The 22989-nt window shown below is 54.1% G+C and overlaps 1 protein-coding gene across 10 annotated transcripts in view; it reads left to right on the top strand.

The window, feature by feature from the left end:
- The window catches only part of CDH23 (cadherin related 23), a 433939-nt gene that overhangs the window by 340321 nt on the left and 70629 nt on the right, over positions 1-22989 (top strand). For 9 of the 10 annotated variants that reach the window (XR_006270872.1, XM_043476661.1, XM_043476663.1 and 6 more), the window contains 10 exons: positions 207-267; positions 1174-1322; positions 5766-5901; positions 7395-7783; positions 8625-8726; positions 9056-9058; positions 13203-13352; positions 14376-14504; positions 15691-15819; positions 16925-17152. Coding sequence is in view for 9 of the 10 variants with exons in the window: in XM_043476661.1 (XP_043332596.1) it covers positions 207-267; positions 1174-1322; positions 5766-5901; positions 7395-7783; positions 8625-8726; positions 9056-9058; positions 13203-13352; positions 14376-14504; positions 15691-15819; positions 16925-17152 (1476 nt within the window). In the remaining variant the exon portion in view is untranslated. The remainder of the gene's footprint in view (positions 1-206; positions 268-1173; positions 1323-5765; positions 5902-7394; positions 7784-8624; positions 8727-9055; positions 9059-13202; positions 13353-14375; positions 14505-15690; positions 15820-16924; positions 17153-22989) is intronic. The other variant, XM_043476660.1, reaches the window with a different exon arrangement.

Genomic DNA, 22989 nt, shown 5'->3' with positions numbered 1-22989 from the left:
GCAGCCCAGGGCCATCAACAGACAGGTGTCCTCATAGGGGATGAGAAAAACATGTCCCTCTCCTCTTCCTCACCCCCAGCTTCATGGGAAACGGTTTGGGCAGGACAGGCTTGGGGTGGTGTAAGGAAAGGGGAGGGACTCCACAAACACCTTCTCTGCCTATGGGTGGAATTCGAGGAGTAACCACGTGTCTCCTCTTCCCTCAGCTAAAAGCCACAGATGCAGACGAGGGCGAGTTTGGGCGTGTGTGGTACCGCATCCTTCACGGTGAGTGGGCTGCCCTAGGATGGCAGGGGAGGCGGTTCCTACCCGGGGTAGCAGAGCTTCTCTAGGCTGCCGAGGGTCTGGGAGACGGGTCAGAGGGACAAGCCAGGGGTGTTCTCAAGTCACTCGCACCAAGCTGGTCGTGTTTTCAGTGAGGATGCGTTTGACTGCTATGCTGAGTTCTTCATGTCCCACAGTGGGATATCACCCTGACAGAGGGGACCTCGAAGACCAGAGCAGCCCCTGGCAGTGAGCCCCCAAGACATTGAGTGTCACTGGCCCAGTGTGTATCATGGGCCCATGCCTGAACCAGTCACCATGGCCTTGGACACTGGGATAGCCCCCACCCCACACCCCCGCCCCCCAGCAACCTCCCAAGGAGGAGTCTCACTGGGCCAGCTAGAGTCACGGGACCATGCCTGAACCAGTCACTATGGCCTGAGACTGCCACGTGCTGACCTGGCTTCTGGAATCAGGGGTGAGCTCACCGCTGTGAGTGGAGGCGGCTGGATCCCAAAGGAAAACGAGAGCCCCCAAGGTGAGGGAGGGGTGCTTCCTCACTAACCTCTCACAGAGTTTGATTCGTGTTCCTTTCTTTGTCATGCCCCGGTGTCCTCTGAAATAGTCAATCTGCTGACACCTCTGGGTGTGGAGGTCTCAGGGGACCTCCAGGCTTTCCATAAGTGGGGCACGGAATGAGCGTCTATCCCCTCCCTCAAATCCTGCTAGGCTAGGGCAGTGTGAGGCGAGGCTTCTATACCACTTCAGGTTTTGGCCAAGTGCCTGAGACCTCTGGGAAAGGTCTGCCTTCTGGGGGTCTGGGCTCCCCATCTTTTCTCCATAACCATGATCTCACAAGCGTCCTACTCCAGGGCAGAGCCCATGCATATCCTCTGTCCCTCCACACAGGTAATCATGGCAACAACTTCCGGATCCACGTCAGCAATGGGCTCCTCATGCGAGGGCCCCGACCCCTGGACCGGGAGCGGAACTCATCACACGTTCTTATAGTGGAGGCCTACAACCACGACCTGGGCCCCATGCGGAGCTCCGTCAGGGTGAGGCCAAGGGCGCTCTGGGGCTGGGGGCTTGCACATGGGGCAGCTTGTCATGAAGCCCTGTGTTCTGTTCAGCCCTGCTGTCAGGGCTGACTGAGCCAGAGCCTCGGGAGGACCAGAGATGGCCAGCAACTGGGCCCGGGGCGGGAGGGCACCACTCGTCTGGGTGCTGAGTGACACCTGGGCTCAGTAGGGATGCCTTGGGCTCAGACCCACCTGGGATCTTGGATGTGTCATTTTGCTCCGAGCCTGAGTTTTTCCAAATGCGGAAAGGGGTCAGTGATGCTGATGCCCGTCCTAAAGGATGAGGTACCCTTACTATACTAACCCCTGTATCCACATAGCTCTCTAGTGTGGGCCACGGAATCTCACACATGTGATCTTGGAGCTATAGATGTCACCAACTTCATTTTACAAATGAGGAAACTGAGGCACAGAGGAGCCACTTGTGATCGAACCAGGACTTGAGCCCAAGTCTTCCAAGTCCAAGTTCAGTGTTCTCTCCGTTGAAAGTATCTCCCAAATATTCCAGTCAGCACTCCCAGCTGCCCCATCAGATGTCTTCTTCTGTGCCCACCTCACTCCCCTCAGGCCTCTCCCCTGTGCAACTAAAATCAGATCAACCCTAATCTTCCTGAATGGTCAGAACATGCACCCAGATATTCCATTAGCTGGGCCAGATGTACTCTCCTGCCCAGTAACAAGGGGATGACAGAGGTAAGGGAGATGACCTACAAGGTCACCCCCACACTACCCCACTGCACACTCAGCAACTCACAGCCCCTTCCCCTTAACCAGGTGGAAAGTGAGTCAGACCTTAGAGGTGAAGAGTAGGAGGAAGATGGGAAAAGTTGGGGTGGGGAGCAAGCAGGGACTTTTACCCAGAACTGAGTGGGGCAGAATCAGCTCCTCTTATCGGCCCCATCTCCACCCCGCTGTTTCCCTCAGGCTGGAAACAATGAACAGAAGCCTGCCTCTGGTCCCCATCACAAAGGAGGGTGCTGAGGAGCAGGTGACTCAGCCTTGGCCCATCTTCTGCTGTTGCCCCGCAGCTCTGCCCCAGGAAGAGATGGCGAGGGAGACCTGAGTGCTTACGGCTGCCCCTTTGAGTGAGGTCTGCCCTGATGGAGGTGGCCGAGGGGGTCAGATCCCTTGGCGTTTCAAACCGTGGGGCTGTTTAGAATGATTCCAGGGCCCTGATGACTGAGGGTCAGACAGTTACCTAAATGTGCACTGAATCAGCCCCACACAGCCACGCTCACCTTCATGACGATGAGATACTGAATCAGCATGTGAATAAGTAACCCACCCACTTCAGAGCATGCCCTAAGTGGGGCCAGCTTCAGGCCACAGGGTGACCGATGTCAGCGTAGGTTGGCTTGGCACCCTGGACCTCGAGCTGCGTAACCGCAGCCCTCCTGCCCCACCCCCACTCACCTCCCTCCCAGGAGCGGGTGGGCACCTCTCTCCGGGGTCTGCTCCTGTCACTGCCTCAGCATTGCAGCTGCAAACCTTTCTAACAAAATAGTATGCAGCACCCCAGGTACAGTGTAAAACAAACAAAGCCAAGCTACGCCCATCGGTGCAGGGAGAGACACCCAGAGCCACACCTGCTCAGCCACACTCTGTGCCTCTCCCCACGAACCCTGCGGAACGTTAAGCACCCTCACTCTGTGCCAGGCGCTTTTCTAAGTGCCTCTTGTGCTTGAGCTCATTTAAGCCTCATAACAGCCCTCTGATGTAGGCACTGTTATTATACCCATTTTATAGATGAGGAGATTGAGGCAAGGAGGGCTTGGCCAATGTGTTTAGGGTCACACGGCAGGCAGTCAGCTCAGATCTGTTCTCTTAACCGCTGTACCCCACTGCCTCACAGAAGGTTCCAGAGCACAGAAACCACTGCTGCCTTATGCCCAAGAGTCATTTTTAAGGTGGGGATTTGGTTGCTTGCCCACGGGGTCAGAACTTGATGGCCCTTATCGTACACAGCTCCCACATCCCTGAGCCCAAGAAAAGCCAGGACCTTCCTGAAGACAGTGCGCATGTGCACACACAGTCTCCTGACTCGTCCCCTCTGGAGGGCACAGCACTAGACAGAAAGTGGGGCTAGTTCTCCGGGGAGCCCAGCAGCTCAGTCACTGAGCCCTCCTGCTCAGCAGGAACTTGGCAGACCTGTTTCCTGTACATCTGTGTCTCTCAGGTTCGCAAACCACACACCATTTTGCCTCCTGTCTCTGCTGCTATAAACAAGGCTGAAACCAGCAAGAGGAGAGTGGCATGCAGCCAGTCTTATGGAGGGCCACACCCAGGCTCCATGCTACCTCACTCCTCTTTATTGCACTGTCAGATTAGCCCTGTTTTTTTCCGCCATGACTCTTGGAGTCAAGGTCATTTGGCCAAGCCAACTCGGGAAGGAGAAGGCTCACAGTTTCGAGAGACGGATGGGTAGTTTCTGTTTATAGCAAAAGAGTTCCTGAAATTCATCCATGCAAATTCCCCCTCACACCCACCCACCCACCCCACCCAGGATCTCCCCAGCCAAGTTCTTGGTGAAGCCAGACTTAGAAGGTTCTGGCTTGTGAGCAGCTGTGCTCTGGAGTAGGCATGCTAGTTTGCATATTGGGTTCTGGGTGTCTGGACATGAAAATTTGATGACCTAGCAGAACTACAGGGGCCCCAAGAGCAGGGAAGTAGAGAAAACTTCACCCCCAGAGACATCTCCTCCCCACTACTCTGCCACCCCACTCACCTCATAGTTGTCTGCCACTCAGGTCACCATTTCTGCTTATACCAACAGAAGCCCCTTCATTTCCATCCAGCTAATTCCCCACTAACCCAGGAAGAGAAGCTGAGGCTGATCTGAGTGGCAGTGATCAATCAGAACCCAAATACTCATGTTCTCAGATGGGACCTTGCTCCGCCATCGGCACTGGGGACCACATGCGCACTCCACGCCGCGCATCATTGCCCCAGCCCCATTGGCTCCTGCCTGCTCTGTTGGCAAGCTCCTGCTGGCCCAGGCTCTGTTAGTCTGGAAGGAGGGTCTCTCTCCTGTTCTGGGGCCAGCTCATCCCCAGCATGGAGCGAAGAGTGGTAGGGCTGCTGGACTGGGAACCAGGAGAACCATCACTCTCTTCCCAGCTGTCAGTGACCTTGAGGCCTCGGCCAAGTCCCTCCCCGTCTCTGGGCCTCTGTTCCCTCATCTGGGAAAAGAGGCAGGAGCTCTGAGCCTCCCTCTGGTTCCTTGAGCCCCACTACCCTCTGACTATAACTCCCCTCCCCGCCACACTGGTCCTTCTGGACACAGCCCTGGTCCTACTCCTGCCTGGGCCAGACCTGTGCACAGTCACATGCTTGTGTGTGTGTTGAAAGGAGAGGGGTGTACCAAAAGAAGAGTGACGTGCTGATCTCTGGCCGTCACAGCTCTCTCCATCTTTCACATTGTTTGTTTTGTTTTTTGCTGTTGTTGTTATGTAAGACATACATGTTCGATAGGGAGAAATTAGAAATTGTAAATAAGCAGTGATGAAAATCATGCATAATTCCACAACTCAGGGACAACCACTGTCTTGGGCTGGGTCTGCAGAAGCCAATCCTGAGACAAGGGTTCATGTGAACGTGATTAGTAGGAAGTATCGGAAGTGTGCCCAGGAAAAGCCGGAAGGGGCATGGACCAGGAAGGAAAGGCAGCCAGCAAAGTGGAACACAGGAAACTGACTCAGTCCCCTAGGGAGTTCGGGGGACGGTCATCTCAGCTGCCCATCAGTCAGAGGCTGAGGGCTGCCTTAGCCTGAGTGGGCGTAGTTCCCAGGCGGCTCCCGCTCCCTGAGCGTCTCCTGGCTCCGGCAGCAGGAGTGGGGCTGGCGGGGTGGGGTTGGTCCCCCACAAAGAGCCGCAGTGTTGCACACTGGCAGTGAGCGCACCAGAGAGAGCGCGTGAGAATCTGGAGGAGTCTATGAATCTGGAGGTCTGCTATGACCGAGGATGTTTTCATGTCTTTTCTCCCGGAGGTATCTTGGTGTTTGAATGGGGTCCCTTTAAACTTTTCAAGCACTTTTTCGAAGCCCTGGCTCATTTTGCCTTCATAACCATCCTAGGAGTGGCACAGGGTGTGAATTGTTGAACTGATGTGACTGTCTCATAGCTGAGAAGCTGAACAGCCCAAGTTTCACCAATTAGCCACAGGTTCCCACAGGCTTCATAGCAGAGTCAAGAGCCAGACAAGATTTGTTCTCTGACAAAATGATATTTAAACACCTGCCACATGCCAGGTACTGTGTGAGGTGTGGGGACACAGTGACCAGCCAGACAACCCCAGGCCCTTTGTAGAGAGCTCATAGCTGGCCTAGGAGCACAGTAACCACATATGCAGATTCAGGTGGGCACAGCCCTGGGCTCCCCCGACCCCTACCCTGACCTTTCGTCCCGGGCCGGCTCCCACAGGTGATTGTGTACGTGGAGGATGTCAACGACGAGGCCCCGGTGTTCACGCAGCAGCAGTACAGCCGCCTAGGGCTTCGCGAGACAGCGGGCATTGGCACGTCAGTCATCGTTGTCCAAGCCACGGACCGAGACACGGGTGAGGCCGGCAGGAGGAAGGCAGGGAGTCCTTTCCCCAGAGTGACTGGCCACAGCCCCGGCCCCCTCTCCCACAGGGCCTGGCGTCCTCTGGTTGCCCTGTGCTCCCCCACTCAGTGGCTCCCAAGTGGGCAGGGACTCCTGGGATCCCCACCAGATTCCCAGTCCCAGGAGGAAAGGAGTCTGGGAAGTGGTCCTGGTTTCAGAGAGAGGAGAGGTCACAAGCTGGGGAAGTCCAGGTTTGTCATCCCAGGACCTGGCAGCTCCCGGCTAGCCTTTGGCTAGGGGCTGGGCAGGGCCAGGAGGGGTGAAGTTCTTGTCCAAAAGCTGGCTGAGGCCTGCTCCTCCAGCCAGCACAGCCCAGGGCCTGGCACACACACATTTAACTGAAGCCAGTGTCTTGTTCTGCAGGGCAGTGGACATCCCTGGAGCCCTAGAGGTGGCCACCGTTAGCAGCGCAAAGTGAAGGAGAAAGGCAGTCAGGTCACTCTGGTCCTCTTTACAGGGCCTGGTTATCTAGGCCTCTGCCCCAGGCCAGGGATACAGCCAGAGGAGAGCCCTTCCTATCCTTCTAGTTTCACAGATCTTGCCCTTCTTTCATGTCAGCTGCTCTCATGGCTTCCAACCCAGTCCCTGTCAGCCTCCCCAGCTCATTCCTGGAGCATGGGATAGAGTAGGTGGAGAAATAGGCCTGAAAACTCCTGGGTGATTGCTCTCCCTTAAACGACAGGTTTATATGGTGCAGGTCACACAGGCATTGCTGGGAGATAGTGGTTCAAGTCCTTTTCTGGGTCGGGAATCTGTTTGAGAAACTAGTGAACACTATGGATCCCTTCCCAGAAAGAATGCACCTAGAATTTTACAAATAATTTCAAGGAAGTCTAGGATTTCCCGAGTGATTTTATAACCATCCTCTCTGAAGTATGTGGACTTCAGCTAAGGAATCCCAACTTTGGCTCCTGGATGAAGCATGTACTCCAAGGCCACAGGGACTGGGGGGCAGGGAGTGGGCAGAACAAAGAAGGGTGACTCTGACACTGGAACCCTTTGGCTAGAGGGACCAAATGAAGGTTTAGCCACCTCTGAGGATGTTGCCCCATCTAACACTTGCTAAATCAAAGCCTCCACTACATAAGAGATCCCTAATTACCCCACTGTCTCCTTGTCCAAATACTCAGTGGAGGTACTTGAACCCAAATGTTAGGACTCCAGGAGCTGAATCCTCCACTGGCATATCTCTCATCTCAAGGCCAGACCCCGGGGGAGTCAACAGCGCATGCTGGGCCTTGCCATCCTTGACCTTGACTGAATCCTCTGTGTTTCTCTTGGGAAAATCCAACCCACAGAGGTCGGGGGTGGTGCACACTGGGTAGGCAAGCCAAGGCCCATCGCCCTGTTCCTCTGGGACAGCAGTGGGTATGCTGGGGCAGCTCGTAAAACCACGAGGCAGCCCACCCGCGCCTGAACTGCATAGCCTCTTGTGTCCTCCTGCAGGGGACGGTGGCCTGGTGAACTACCGCATCCTGTCGGGCGCTGAGGGGAAGTTTGAGATTGATGAGAGCACGGGGCTTATTATCACCGTGGATTACCTGGACTACGAGACCAAGACCAGCTACCTGATGAACGTGTCCGCCACTGACCAGGCACTCCCCTTCAACCAGGGCTTCTGCAGCGTCTACATCACTCTGCTCAACGAGCTGGATGAGGCTGTGCAATTCTCCAACGCCTCCTACGAGGCTGCCATCTGGGAGAATCTGGCACTGGGCACCGAGATTGTGCGTGTCCAGGCCTACTCCATTGACAACCTCAACCAGATCACCTACCGCTTTGATGCCTACACCAGCGCCCAGGCCAAAGCCCTCTTCAAGATAGACGCCATCACGGTGAGGGAGGCTGGGGACAAGCCCAGCCAGGGCTCCATCAGAGGGCAGGGAGCGCAATTCCTTTAAAGCTAACCCGCGTTGATTGAGCTCCTTCTATATGACCAGCACTCTCTTCTTTGTCATAAACATCCCTTTAATACATCCCTTTAACATGTAGTGATAAGATAAAGTTTATACGCAGGCAACCTGCTGTCTTCTTATTAACTAGACAATGAAAGTTGTGCAGGTCATCACGTTTCCCTTTTTACCTTGGCTGTTAGGAAGCGCAGATATAAATTTAGGGCATTACTGCAATAGCTTTTCTTAGCTAGGTGTCTAGTGCAGCTATGTCTTATCTACTGCCTAGACCTTCCTCTTCCAACTTTGCTTTAGTGGGTCTTCTGTCAGAATCCCTTCTCTGAAATTAGGCAAGATAGTAATTGCTGCAGTGTGCCAGGCCTTGTCACAGGTCATGATGGGGGGGCTCAGAGATGAATAAGACCTTTCCCAGCCCTCACAGAGCTCTCAGGCTAGGAGCAGCAGAAGCAGGAATAATCTAATATGCAGATCAGAGCACCACAAGGAAAGGTATGAAAAAACTATGGTAAAAGGGTAATAGAGCACCTCTGGGGCCCAAAGAAGAGAACGCCCGAACCTGGCTAGGGAAGCGGGACGCCTGCGTGGAAGAGGCAGGATCCGAGTGGGATTGAGAGAGAAGTAGGATTTCAGTGGACAGAGCATTACGGAGATGTGTACCAGCAGAGGGAGTGTTGTGGAGGTGGGAAAGTGGGCCGACCGTCCAGGGATGGCACAAGACTGCTTGGAATATGATGTCACTGTCCATCTGGCCCCCTCCCTGCAGGGTGTGATCACGGTCAAGGGCCTTGTGGATCGGGAGAAAGGTGACTTCTACACCTTGACGGTGGTGGCAGACGACGGCGGCCCCAAGGTGGACTCCACCGTGGTGAGTGGGTCCCCGGGTGAGAGCCCCCAACAGGTACAGCCCATCACCTCTCCAAGGCCCCCCAAACTCACATCTTTGCCAGCCACCCAACCTGCAGGGAGGCAGTGGGCGAGGGTTTCAGTCACCCAGGGATGGCGCTGCAGCTGGCCGTGTCACACCTCCCTGGGCAGCCCCGGCAGGGCTGAGACCTCAGACCAGTGGGAGAGGGGTGGCATCCTCGACAGACCACTGCTCCAGGAGCCGGGGCTGGGGGAGCTGGGACTGATAACCACCTGCATTTTTCCTCTTTCTCTCCCTCGGCCGCCTCCTGCCACCTCTGCCACCTACAGAAGGTAAGTAACCTGTGGGCTGTCTGTGGCCAGGACTGGCTTGGGCCCTGTGAGGTGCTGGGCCTTCCTGCCTCTCCTGTGGAGAGGGCATGTGGACAGGCCTGCCGCTGGTCCCTGCTCAGACCCCTCCCAACCTCCCCAGCCCATCCACTCTCACACCTGAGCCCAGGCCCCTCCCAAGCACAAACTCCACATCCGGCTCCGTCCTCTCTGCCCTCTGTGTCCCGTCACACCTCCCACGGCGGCCTGGGTGGGTGTTACACTAACATGGGGTAGGTGAAACACACCGTGGAAGGAACACTGAGGCCTCATCCCCGCTCTGCTCCTCTGTTGGGCTGTGTGACGTGAACTAGTTGTGCATCCTCTCTGGTTCCTCTCATCAGATCTAAAGCGGGGACCATGCTAGCTGCCCTGCCTTCCTCAGAGCATGCGATGAGCAGATAGGAGGCCTTTGTGGGCTAGGAGGGGTGATGGGAGCAGCGTCTGTAAGGGGGGCCCCTTCCCTCTCTCAGGGTTGGTGTAACAAGTGTGTTAACGGTAGTCGTGTGGAGTAAGGCGCTAGTGCCAGTGCCTGGGGAGTGCTGAGAGGGTCAGTGGTTGGCATATGGTGTGAGTCCCTACCCCCGAGGACTCTCAGAAAAGATACAGAGGCCTTGTAGACTGGGGGGAGGGTGACTGCTGAGGTTGGGGGTGTCAGGCAAGATTCCTAGAAGGGTAGGAGAGGTGATGATCTCGGACTAGGAATGGATATGGAGGTGAGACCCGGGGCGGGTTTTGAGGTGGTCTCCTGCCACGTTGAGGAGAACATTATGGATTCGGCCTGGGCTCCAGCCAGACAGGTCTGAGGCCATCTGTAAACTGTGGGGTGGCCAGCTAGTCATTAGCCTTGGTTCCAGCCATGTTTTCACCCCCGTTGAGTCCCTTTCACCTTCGCCTCAAGGAGGAAGCGAACCTGATGTCCAGGCTAAGAGCCAAATGCAGCTGCTTGGTGTCCTGTGACCCGCGCGTGGCTCCCTCGAGGTGCTGACTCCAGGGGCCCTGGTTGCGGCTAGGCCGTACCCAAAAGACCCCACCATCCCCGGGGCCAGCCTGGGCTGAGTGAGGCTACAAGCAACTGGGAGCTCGCACAGCTCCCTGCGACCCCTGGTCCCTGAGGGCGGCCAGTGAGCGGCGCCCGCAGGCGGCAGATGGCGGGGAGGTGCTCTGGGTCCTGCAGCTCCCGGCGAGGCTCCTGGTCTTCCAGGAGGGCTCATCAGGGCCCTTCACGAGCCCCAGCAGCTTCATCCATAAAGCGGGCCCAGTCGTCCCTCTTCCCTGCTGTCAAGGGACATTCCCCACGGGGTGCCAAAGCCCCTCGGGGGGCCAGGCGGCCACTTCCTGTGCTCAGGCTGGCGCGGGCGTTCCAGAGCACACACTCCTGCGTGGGCCCCTGTATTTCTACTCCCTTCGCCGTCTTCCAGGAAGCAGGACCCACCCCGCTTTGTTCTGCCCTGGCTTCCTCTCAGAGGCTCCCAGAGCCACTGGCCCAGATACACCAGACTTGGAGGTGTTGGGGTGGAGGCAGGCTGAGGGGCCTTTTAAAGGCACCACCATTTCCTCTGTGAGGCCGGAACCCCCAAACCACAGCTCACCTACATCTGACTCCTCCCATCCCAGCAGTCCCCGTGGCCCTGAGACGGGTGGGGAGGCAGCCGGAAGGGGCAGGGTAGGTGGGGACAGCTCTGCTGTAGGAGCTCTGAGTAATACTCTCAGGCTTTTGAGGGATGAGGGTGGGGATATTTGGACCATGAGACCCTGGGTGAGGGCACAGACCCATGGCTCCTTCCCGTAGATATTGGTATCTGCTCTCCCTCCTCACTCACTGATGCAGAGTCCCCATTGCCAGAACACATCATCAGAGTAGTAATCCTAGAGGGAGCAACTACTGTGTGCCAGCCTCTGGGCTGGCTTAGGGTATACGCAACAGGAAACCGAAATCAGACACAGCCTCTGCCTTCACAGACGTAAAATAGAGGGAGGGGAAAGACACTGATCAAATTATCACACCAATAAATATATGCCACAACAGAATGGATAATAAGATATCAGGGAAATCAAGGAAGGCTTCCTGGAGGAAGTGATTCAAGCTGAGATTCCTCAGAAAGCATAGAGAAGGAAGAGCATTTCAGGTGGAGGAAATGGCATATGCAGAGGCCCTGACGTGAGAGAAAGCATGGGGATTCCCCACAAGATCTTGACCAGAGTGAGAAGAGTTTGGGAGAGTGCTTCCCGGATGGCCCAGAGGGTAAAGAATCTGTCTGCAGTGCAGGAGACACAGGAGACATGAGTCTATTCCCTGGGTCAGGAAGATCCTCTGGAGGAGGAAATGGCAACCCACTCCAGTATTCTTGCCTGGGAAAATCCCATGGACAGAGGAGCCTGGCAGACTACAGTCCATGAGTCGGACACAACTGAGCAACTAACACACACAGATTGTGGGAGCCTTGTTTGTTTTCCCCCTGAGAACAGCGTGGTAGACATTATTATGCCCATTTCACAGATGAGCAGACTGGGGCTCTGGGACTTCACAGAACTCCCCGATGAAAATTCATGATGGGTAGGCAGCATCTTGTCAGACCAGATGCAGGACAGGGACCACTTTTTCCTGCACCATCACTTTTTGTTGGCTCATTTATTCCTTCCAGCATCCTGATGCTGTAGGTGTTCTTGTTCCTACTCTCATCTGAGGAAATGGAAAATCAGAGAAGTTGAGTAACTTTTGCCATATCACACAGCTAGTAAGTGGTAGAACTGGCCCTGCTGTGAAGCCTGGGTTTGTTCCCTACATTTCTGACAGCTGCCTATAATTTGGAAGTGTGGTTAGAACCAAGAAGGGGGAATTCCTGATTAGGAAGGAGGGGGGATGAATGGAACCTTCTCTGTATGGTGGCGCGCTTCCACAGGTTCCCCATGGAGTCCTGTGCACACAGGAAGCAAGTAGACCTGGGAGCCCTGGAGCCCCAGGCCTGAGGAAGGAGAGTCGGGTGGGGTGGAGGTCTGGCTTGGGATAGCTAAAACCTGAGCCTGGTTCCCTCCCACCCCAACTTCAGTCCCCTCATCAGTGAACTTGAGGGGCACCTATGACTCTGGCTACATGGCCCGTGGCCATCCATGGGCTGGAAGCTGCATCCCCAGCCGGGCCTTCTCTCCAGGCTTGCTCATCAGACCCTGAAGGAGAAGCCTGAGCTGCAGGCACAAAACAGTGTGCTCTTCGCATGCAACTTACATGTCCCCTGTTTTTATATGGTAGTTGGAAAATTCCCTCCCTTCCCTCTCCACATTGGGACCACCAAGCCACCTAAGTCCCCTCTCCTGCTCCTGAGTCCTGGTTCCTTCCCTCTAAAGGTGCAAATGAAGAGGCCTTCGAGCAATACCTGGTTACCAGATGTGTTTTAGCTGGGCTGCACAAAATTTTTTTTTTAATTTTTATTCAGTCCAGTCGCTCAGTCGTGTCCCACTCTGCAACCCCATGAATCGCAGCATGCAAGGCCTCCCTGTCCATCACAAACTCCCAGAGTTTACTCAAACTCATACCCATCGAGTCGGTGATGCCATCCAGCCATCTTATCCCCTGTCGTCCCCTTCTCCTCCTGCCCCCAATCCCTCCCAGCATCAGGGTCTTTTCCAATGAGTCAACTCTTCGCATGAGGTGGCCAAAGTATTGGAGTTTCAGCTTCAGCATCAGTCCTTCCAATAATCACCACCTAATTCCACACAGAAATCTGGATTCCTTAGTTCCTTTTGAAAAAACAGGAAGCTATGCCAATGCCAAGCTGACACACCCTCACAAATTTGGAGCTAAGTAGCTTCTATTTCCTTTAGCCAGGGCTATGCCTTCCAGTTCTCCCAGGCCCCACCACTTCTGAGTGCCCTCCAGGCTCCCAGCATTTGTCTGCAGCACCGCCCCCCCACCCCCCACACCAGACTCTCAGAAGAAACCCACTCAGGGCCTCTGTGTCAAGTCAGGTTGGCCTAGGCAGGCTCTGAAAGCTTGCTGACCTGCTGGAACTCATTGGAGGTGTGGTCCCCGTTGAGCCCATGGTGGGACCCCATCTGTGGGGCCCAAGAAGGGAAGGAGGTGGAAGTCTCTGGCCATGTTCACTCCCAGGTCTACATTACTGTGCTGGACGAGAATGACAACAGCCCCCGGTTCGACTTCACCTCTGACTCAGCGATCAGTGTGCCTGAGGACTGCCCCGTGGGCCAGCGCGTGGCCACTGTCAAGGCCCGGGACCCAGATGCTGGCAGCAACGGGCAGGTGGGTACCAGTGAAATAGTCCAGATCTGCGCTGTGAGGGCTCCCACAGGCCTTCAGTCAGAGGGGTCACTGGAGCCATCCCCATCCTAAGCAGGAGCAGGTCGTCCAGGCTCTGCCGGGCCCTGAGCAGGACAACCCTGCCCTCACTGCAGTCCGTGTCCAAGAGACAGAGCTATGCAAGCTGTCAGCCCTGCCTGGACCCTAGGGAAATGGCACCCACAGCTGGCCACGGCTCAGTCCCCGCAGCAAGCTGAAAACAGAGGGTTTTAACCTTTCCATGACCCCTTGGTCACCTCATCCACAAACCACACAGCATCTCACCCCTGGGGCCAGCCCTCCCCACACAGCCCCAGGGCCCCAAGAGGACACACTCCTCCCCCTGCTTCTCGGGCGCCCCCTCCCCACCGCTACAGGTTGGGGCACCCCCAGAGCACAAGGAAGAGGGGTGACAGCATGCCAGTCTTCACACCACTCTGATCTGTCCATCAAACTGAGCTGTGTTTGAGGAGGTTTCCACCATTTTTGAAATGCTTGGACACCTCTAGAGGGCTCTGGAGTCAGAAGCCTGTGGGTTCAAATCCTTGTTCTCTTGGACACTTGCGAGCTGCGTGACCTTCTTGCTCCTGAGCCTCCTCTCTGAGCTGGAGAGGACAGCTCCTTTATCAGGGCCGTTGTGAGAGCTGAACAGAGCCACGTGACACCACGGCCGTGCCTCTCCTTGCAAGGGGCTCAGTGCTTCCCTGCCCCCCACCTTGGGAAATCACCTGTAGTGGGACTCACAGTTGCCTTTCTGGCCCCATGCTCATGTCATTTCCCATCCCCTGGAGCCGGTCACAGACACTCTGCCCCCTCAGTGGACCCCATTTTGAGGGATGTCATCACTTCTGCATAAAACGCATTCTTCTCAATCACCCAGGCTGAGCAGAGGGCCCCAGCGGACAGGGGAATGTGCCTTGGTTTGGCCAGCTTCTCGTCCTCTCCACTTCTTCACCCTCACCCCTCATCCTTTCTCTTCCCTGACAGGTGTTCTTTTCCCTGGTCTCTGGTAACATCGCCAGGGCCTTTGAGATCGTCACCACCAACGACTCCATTGGTGAAATATTTGTGGCCAGACCTCTGGACAGAGAAGAGCTGGACCGCTACATCCTCAAGGTTGGCAGCAACCCCTTCCATCCCGAGAGCACTCAGCCCGTCAGCACGCCCTGGTGATCAGCTTCCTATGTCACCAAGCACCATGGGGCAGGCAGCACCCCTTAGGGCCAAGAGCATGCGCAAGGCTGATCTGGGAAAAATGGTGTGCTGGAAGGGGTCCCTGGACCCAGAGCAGGAAGCAGCAGGGGTGGTCGTCCCTGCTGTAAGAGCCAGGAGAGAAAGCCTGGCAGCTGATGGAGCACTGGCTCTCCCACAAGCACACTGTGAGCCGGGCAGGTGGTCTCTTCTGTCCGGGCCTCAGTTTCCCCTCTTATGCAATGGGCAGAAAAACCTGACTTCTCTGCTGAAGTGAGACATAAATGCAGGTGAGGAATCACAAAGGCCTCCGTTATTGCTGAACTGCTCTGGCTACTGTTTCCTGGGGCTTCCCAGGTGGCGCTAGTGGTAACCACCTTGCCTACCAATGCAGGAGTCGCAGGAGATGTGGGTTCAATCCCTGGGTTGGGAGGATCCCCTGGAGGAGGGCATGGCAACCCACCCCAGTATTCTTGCCTGAAAAATCCCCATGGACAGAGGAGCCTGGCGGGCTACAGTCCATAGAATCACAGAGAGTCAGACAAGACTGAAGTGACGTAGCACGCATGTATGCACTATGTTTCCTGAGGGGTTTCTGGGGACCCCAGAGCCATGCTTCCGCAGGGATCTGAGCTCTAGCACACTGTAGGCCTCCAGAAAATATCAAGGCTCCTAGCGACAGGCTCAGTCTATGAGCCTGAGGATTCCCACTCATTCCTAAAAAGATTATTTGAAGCTCTTTCTCTATTTACCAGAGAGCAGATCTGAGTGCATGCAGCAGAGGCATAGAAGCTAAACACAGGAGCCCTGGGTCTGGTTGCAGGCCCAAGGTTACAGTCGGGGGCAGAATAGGGAGGTAAAGACTAAACGCATCAGAGTCAGATTGCAAAGACAGGTCTCCAAACAGATAAGAATCGGGCAACAATTGTTTGCAGCATGGGGCAAAAGGTGAAACCTTGGGGAGAGGCGAAGGGCCAGGGGGCAGAGATGGGCCAGCAAGTCTCTCTGACCTCGCAGACCTCCCCACTGAGCAGACAGCCCATCTGGACTCCATGTTCCTCATCCAGCCCCGACCTGTTAACCCTGACTCCAGTCTTCCCCCTCCTTGCAGGTTGTGGCGTCCGACCGTGGCACCCCTCCACGGAAGAAGGACCACATCCTGCAGGTGACCATCCTGGACATCAATGACAACCCTCCAGTGATCGAGAGCCCCTTTGGATACAATGTCAGCGTCAACGAGGTGAGGGTAGCCCTGGGGCCCATACAGCTGTCCAGAATGAAGAGTGGGTATAGCCAACTGTGAAGCACCTGTTTAAATATCTGCCTGGCCCACTAGTCTCTCAGATCATGGGGCTGGGGACATGGCTTACTCTTTCATGGTTCAATCCCTGACACCTGGGCCAGGTCCTGGAAAAAAAAAAAAGGAAAGAAGAAAGTGGCATTTCACCACCAACAGGAAACTGAGGTTTACCTGGGAGAGCTGCCTTTAAATAAAACTGTTCATTTTTAAAAAAATCTTTATTGGAGTATAGTTGATTTACAATATGGTGATAGTTTCAGGTATACAAAAAAGTGATTCAGTTATACATGTATTCATTCTTTTTCAGATTCTTTTCTCATATAGATTATCACAGAATATTGAGTAGCGTTCCCTGTGCTGTACAGTTCAGTTCAGTTCAGTTCAGTTGCTCAGTCATGTCTGACTCTTTGCAACCCCATAGACTGCAGCACGCCAGGCCTCCCTGTCCATCACCAACTCCCGGAGTTTACCCAAACTCATGGTGCTATACAGTAGGTCCCTGCTGATTATCTATCTTATATATAGAAGGGTGTGTATGTTCACCCTAAACTCCTGACTTATGCCCACACCCCGCCCCCAGTTTCCCCTTTGGTAACCATAAGTTTCTTTTCGATATCTGTATAAACAGTTCATTTATTATTCAGTCATAAGATTAAGCCACTCCAGGAAAATTTTTGCCCAGGCACTAGTGGGTGTCAGGTTGAACATTCATGAAGACCTCCCTTGATTCAGATCCTGGCTCTTCCACTGACTGTATGATTTGCACACATTCCTTCCCTGAACCTCAGTTTTTGCATCTGTAAATAGGGTGACCTAATCTATAGCATTGTAAGAGGATTTGATGTGTTCACGAAGGCCGAGGCATGTAGTAGGTACCCGCAGGATGTTCGCCACCATCGTCTTTATCTGCCTCACTATTGTCCTGGGGTCATCAGAGCAGAGCTTTCTAGAGGTACCAGTCTTGGGCTCCCGAGCAAGAGCAGGAGCTAGACTTTGCCCCAAAGGCCTTGAACCTAGAATGACTGCTTTCTTGCTTTCCCCCTAGAACGTGGGCGGGGGCACTGCTGTGGTCCAGGTGAGAGCCACTGACCGTGACATCGGGATCAACAGCATCCTGTCCTACTATATCACCGGGGGCAATGAGGACATGACCTTTCGCATGGACCGCATCAGTGGCGAGATCGCCACTCGTCCCGCCCCACCTGACCGCGAGCGTCAGAGCTTCTACCACCTGGTGGTCACCGTGGAGGACGAGGGCACCCCTACCCTATCGGTGAGTGATCGGGGGCGGCCGCTGGGAGAGGAGGGTGGGGGAGGGGCAGCTCTGCTTTCTGTGCCATGGGACGAGATGGGTAGGAGTGGAATGCCACGCGCCGGTGAGTTCGCAACAACTCCATTATCATGCCTTGAATCCCTCAGCCTGTGAGTATTTTATGGAGGGCCTGTGTGTGCCAAGCTAGGGTGCTGGTTCACTTGCCTCTGCAGCCACTCTGAGCCTTGATTTAGCCGTATTTGCTCACCCGGGGCGGTGCTAGGAGACCACACAGAGGGAGCCTGTACCTCGGGGTCTGGCCAGCCTGCACACCGCCGGCCAAGTGTGCTGCACATCTGTGGGCCTCTGTGCCAAATGGGGAAAGGTGCCCTCTGGGCTCTTCCCCTGCGTCATGTTGGTGTAACATGCTGTGGCAACATTTCTGGGTCAGGGGGCTCATGTCTGTGGTCCAGCCTGATGCGTGGATGGGTGGGACCGCTGCTCAAGGCAGTGTGCAAAGTCTGCAGAGTTGGAGAAGGAGGTGGGGCTGGCGGGGCTGGATGGTGACACCATGTGGGGTGATGGGCTGGACTGTGATTTCTACTGTGAGCTGGCTGCATGATCATGAGCAAGTCAGGACCTCTCTGAATATTGGTTTTGTCATCTATAAAAGAGAGATAATATCTGCTTCATAGGTGGTGTGTGGGGAATTGAGTTAGCTCTTGTCTGTGGAAGCGCTTGGTAAACCATGAGGAAGAGGAGTATATCAGCTATCTTATCACCACAATATTCCTGCATTCAAAACCAAACCAGAGGCATTAAACAACCATCGACTTAGCTCCAGTTCTGCAGGCTGGCACTTGAGACCTGGCTTATCTGGAGGGTGGTTCTGCTGTCAGCTGGGCTCCCACATGTGTGTGTAGACAGCTGTGTGTATCAGTTGAATAGCTGTTCTTTTGGGGGTTGGTTTCCCATCAGCCAGGATAACAGGGCAACTGGGCCACCTCTCTCTCTCCTTCTAGAAGGCTAGTCCATACTGGTTCATGTGGAGCCAGAAAAGGTCCAGGGAAAAGAGCAGAAGCATGCAAGGCCTCATAAGGCCCAGGCTTGGAACTGAACATGGTTGCTTCTGCCACATTTCTGTTTGCCACAGCAAGTCAGAAGACCAGTCCAGGTTCAAGATATGGGGAAATAAACTTGATCTCTTGAAGGAATGAACTGCAAAGGCACACTGCACAGAGTGTACATACAGGGAGGTGTAAGGATTGAGACATTTGTGTAATCTGTTTATCCTAGGCACCCTGATTGTAAATGAGACCTCAGTTCCATCCTTCTGCCCTCCAAAGGTGATTCTGTTAGACCCCTCTCTTTTGGCAGTAGCACTGTGAACTGTGGGGTCAGAGCAGATCTAGGCAGGGCTTTTTATGTGGAGTTTCTCTGGGGAGGATGGTGGAATTGGGCCAATCCCAGGAAACCACATCCTGAAGACCCCAGGATGATAGTAATCACTTCAACCAATCACACCCAGTAAGCGAAACAGAAACATATTTACAGAACATATATAACTAACTGAGGGGAGGACAGGTAGGGTATCATTTATTGTGGCGACATGGAGGGACTCAGTTTTTTTATGTGGCAACCCCTCTGTACCTGCACCTAGCTTCAGAGTGAATCATCTTCTTGGTCTTCTCTACAATAGCATTTAAAGATGTGTTTGATTACAAGTAACAGAAACTCAAATATGGATTCATAAATAAATGAGAATACATTTTTATCACATAACAGCAATTCCACAGAGAAACTTTGTGGAAACACACACTTTGATTTTGTGCTCAGTGATGTCAGAGCTAATGTTTCTTGTCCTTTCCCTTATGGTTGCAACATGGTTGCTATAGCTCCAGCCATCATGTCAGCATTCAAGGCAGAAAATGACAAAAAAACAAAGAGCCATGCAAGCAATTTCTGCCTTTTTATCAGGAAAGCACAAAATTTTCTGGAACTGTTCTCCAGAGTTCTCTTGTGACTCATTAGCCAGGGGAGGTTCCCAGGGGCACCCTAGCTGTAAGGAGGTTGGAAAAAATGAGGGACAGGATTGTTGGGACTGGCTTATTACTTGGGGGCCACATATAACACTGCCTCAAATAAAAATAGAGCTCTGTTAGTGAGAAAGAGATGGGCAGCTCAGCATTTGCCATGCTGCTCTTCTTCATCCTAACCTAGGCCAGTGAACACACCACTCTCATGCCCACTCCCCATGCTTCCCCAAACCCCACAGTCCTAGAGTTTCCCAAGGAGGCAGTAGGTGAGACCCATAATACTCTAAGACCCTGAGTTGGGGAGGCAACATCTGGTTTCCTTTTGGTCCCAGGAAGAAATGAGAATTAGAGAAATGTGAAATCACCCTAGCCACATTTAACCACCCAAAATGAATGGGCTACTCCCCAAGCAGCCCCCATAGAACTTGGGGCTGGTCCCCATGGTCAGAAGTTTCATCTGTTGACCATACCCTCTGCAGAGATCCACCCAAGCCCAGTGGAGACCCACAGGCACTGCCTCCTCACACACACAGGGAGAGCATTCTGGTTCTCCTTAAAGCAGGTCTTGGCCTGTTCCAGCTCCCTGGTAGAAGTGTGGGAATTTGGGTGGTGAGAAATGCAGTCTCCTTTTGTCTACCTTCTTCGTCCTGGTCATCACTAACACTAATCCCAGAAAACACCTTCAGGATGACCAAGATCAGGGATGGGGTGTATGTATATGTGTGTATATGGGTCCTGGGGGCTGTAATATCATAATAGACAAACAGTATCAAGTACCAGCTGGGGAAACATTTCTAGGAAAAAACTTTTAAGTCAAAATGAATCCATCCCTTCAAGTTTTTTCTGCTTCTTCATGTTGGGAAAAGATCACTTTGATTTGATATTTTGTTGGCAACACCACAGTAAAGAACTGCAGGGACCACAGGAGCATTGTTGAGAACTTAGCACTGGACTATTTGCTCAGTTATTTGTTCAACCAGCATTCCCTGAATGCCCACTCTGTGCCAGGCCCCAGAGATACAGAGATGAAGCCAGTGTGCTACAATGAAGTGCAGCCAAGTAAGGGAGACAATGAAGTCAAGGTGTAGATGGACCTTGGGGAAGGCTTCCTAGGGGCAGGTGACACCTCGGCTGTCTTGTCAGTCAGTCACAGTTAGCACAACAAAGAGGGAAAGCATATTTTGGATCTGGGCATCAACCTGAACAAAGGCCTAAGAGCGAGTGATAAGCCAGGGCGGGTCCAGGGAGCCACAGGTGGTCTAGACCCAGGGCAGCATTCAGAGCCCAGAGCAGGGCTCTCTGTCTACATATCCTCCCCATGATGTCTGTCTGCAGCAGGCCCCAAGGGCTGGTGCCAATGTTTTCTCAGGCATCCCCTTCACTCCCTCCTGCCCCAGCTAAGTTAGAACCCTACAGCCACTGCCCCCCGCTCCCCAGAGTTGGCATTTGTCTCCAAGGAGTGCTGAACCCTTAAAGATTCGTTGCCACTGACCAGACTGTCACGTCTGGACTGTGAACCTTCCAGGGTCATGAGTGCCCCCAAGCCAAAGGTGACCAGAGAAGGTACCTTCTCTGCCATTGGGCAGATCTCCCTGGAGGAGTGTTTGAAGAAGTAGGATCATTCCAGCCTCTCCTAGACCAACCAGAGCCCCAAGAAGCCTCAGACCAGCCATCTCAAAGTTCCAGGAAAGGTCACCATGGTTTAACAGGGTACATACCTCTGTCTAAAGACACCCACCAGACCCATATGCAATCCTCTTGTTCCCACCTACAGTTATCTGCCTGGTTCAAGCCAGCCCTCAGGGGTAGCACAGGACCAACCTTCCTGTTGGACAAGGGCAAGTAAGAGTTATTAATTCATTATTTCATTCATTCATTCAACACTAAATATGTGCCAGGCCTGTAAGTCAGAGATGGGTTGGCCACAGCTCTGCCCTCACAGAGCCTACAGTTAGTGGGGAGAAACAGACACGTAACAGACGCTGACAACCCTCAGATGTGACAGAGTGCCAGAAGCTCAGAGATAGGAGCCATGGAAGGCGCTGGACAAGGCATTTGCCTCCATGTCTTAAAAGATAAGCCTTCCTAAGCAGGAAGGTGGGATTTCGCTACAAAGTCTCCCTAAAACCAAGAGAAATCCTATATCCAAGGCCTCCCATCTCTTCTTTTCTCCCTGGGCTCTCCTCCACCCCAGTTTCCTGAGAGCAGAGCTTTCTTACAAACGGCCGAGGCCATCCCCACCCCACTGTCAGCCCCATATCACCCAGAGCTCAGAACAGCTGTGCTGCAGGGGGCATCCGGGCCAGCCCAGGCCGGTCACACAATGGTGTACCACCCAGCAAGGGAAGTCGTTGTACAGCCGCAGTCCGGAGCCTTGCTCCAGGCCACAGGCAGGGAGGCCAGGCTTGGGGGAGGGCTCTGAGTGGCCGTGTCAGGAGGCCCCTGCAAGAGGAAGGGCCGGGCCCTGGGAGGAAGGACGGAAGGCAACTGGGAGGTCAGAAGCTGAGCCCCAGCAACAAAGGCACCTTGGCAGGGGGCTGGGGAAAGGGAGGTTCCCGAGGGGACCTTCCTGCTGTGCGAATCCCAGCCAGAGGTCAGCCAGTCTCAGATAACCAGGCCTGGCTTCTCGGGCTGGTGGGGACCTGCAGAAGACACCTGTTTAGGCAGAAAGACAGGACATCTCCCACCACTTCTGGTACAAGAGCTGCCAGCAATGGCCCCATAAAAGTCTGTGAGTGGGGAATGCTGCTCTTGTCAGCTCACCTTGTATTTTTAGGGCCGAGGGCGCCTCTGTTTATTAAACTTGGACCCTGCTGCTGTTTATGAAGCCTGCTTCCCCTTGCTCAGGCTCAGGAAAATGCCCTTTCCCATGCTGCACACCAAGTAAACCTGCCTTCTCTGGCCCAGCCTGATTCAAGTCAGGCCCTTCCCGTAGCCCTGCTTCTCGAGAATGTTCTGCAACTGCTCAAATGCTACACATGCAACTGGCTCAGTTCCTCCCGGAGACCCTGGGGCTCTGTGGATAGACGAGTTCCTACCTTCCCCATTCCCCTCCCACGAGCAAGTGGGCGCACAGGCTGCCATGCCCCCCAGGAGTCCTGTGGCTTCAGGGCTGCCAGGCAGGAAGGGAAGAGAAAAGACTGATGTGGAAGGAGTAGAGCCACGGGCTTGTGGGCACAGGCTCATCCCCCAGGCCTGGTATGCACAGTAAGCAAGTCCAAGTCCTGGCCTGTAAGGCGACTTGCTTCAGTGCAGAGAAAGGAGCACAGGGCTGGGAAGCAGGAGACACAGGCTTCAGTCCCAGTTCCACATTCACTTGTGACAAGACAGAAACCTCTTGGAACCTCAGTTTCCCTGTGCATTAAATGGAACAATAAAGCCTTCCAGGGTTTTCTGTCAGGGGAGGGAGTGAGTAGGAACCAAAGAAGTCATACACCTGAGAAAGTGCTTTGGAAAGCCTAGAGCATTATCACAGAAGAGCAAAGATACAGAACACATACTGCCCTTCCCTATCCTGTGCCCAACGCAGGCATTGCTAGTGGATGTCAGCACTTTCCCATTGAACTATGTTGATACTTCAGAATCTCAGGAAGCCATACCAAGAGATCAGAATTGCAAAACAAAGTAAAACCCATGTCCCTTGGCCTGTTAAAGCTCAGGGCACCATTGCTGTTGAGGAGATTCCACGAGGCCCAGACGAAGCTGCTGGGAACCAGAGCCAGTCGAAAGTCAGAGGTTGCCCTGCCGACTCCGAGTGGTCCGGAGAACGGAACCCTGGCATCCTGCTTCAGTCCATGACTCAGTGGCTATGTTTTGGTCATC

Source organism: Cervus canadensis, chromosome 8 (genome assembly GCF_019320065.1).
Source record: "Cervus canadensis isolate Bull #8, Minnesota chromosome 8, ASM1932006v1, whole genome shotgun sequence".
Lineage (NCBI taxonomy): Eukaryota > Metazoa > Chordata > Mammalia > Artiodactyla > Cervidae > Cervus > Cervus canadensis.
This window is presented reverse-complemented; position numbering and strand designations above follow the sequence as displayed.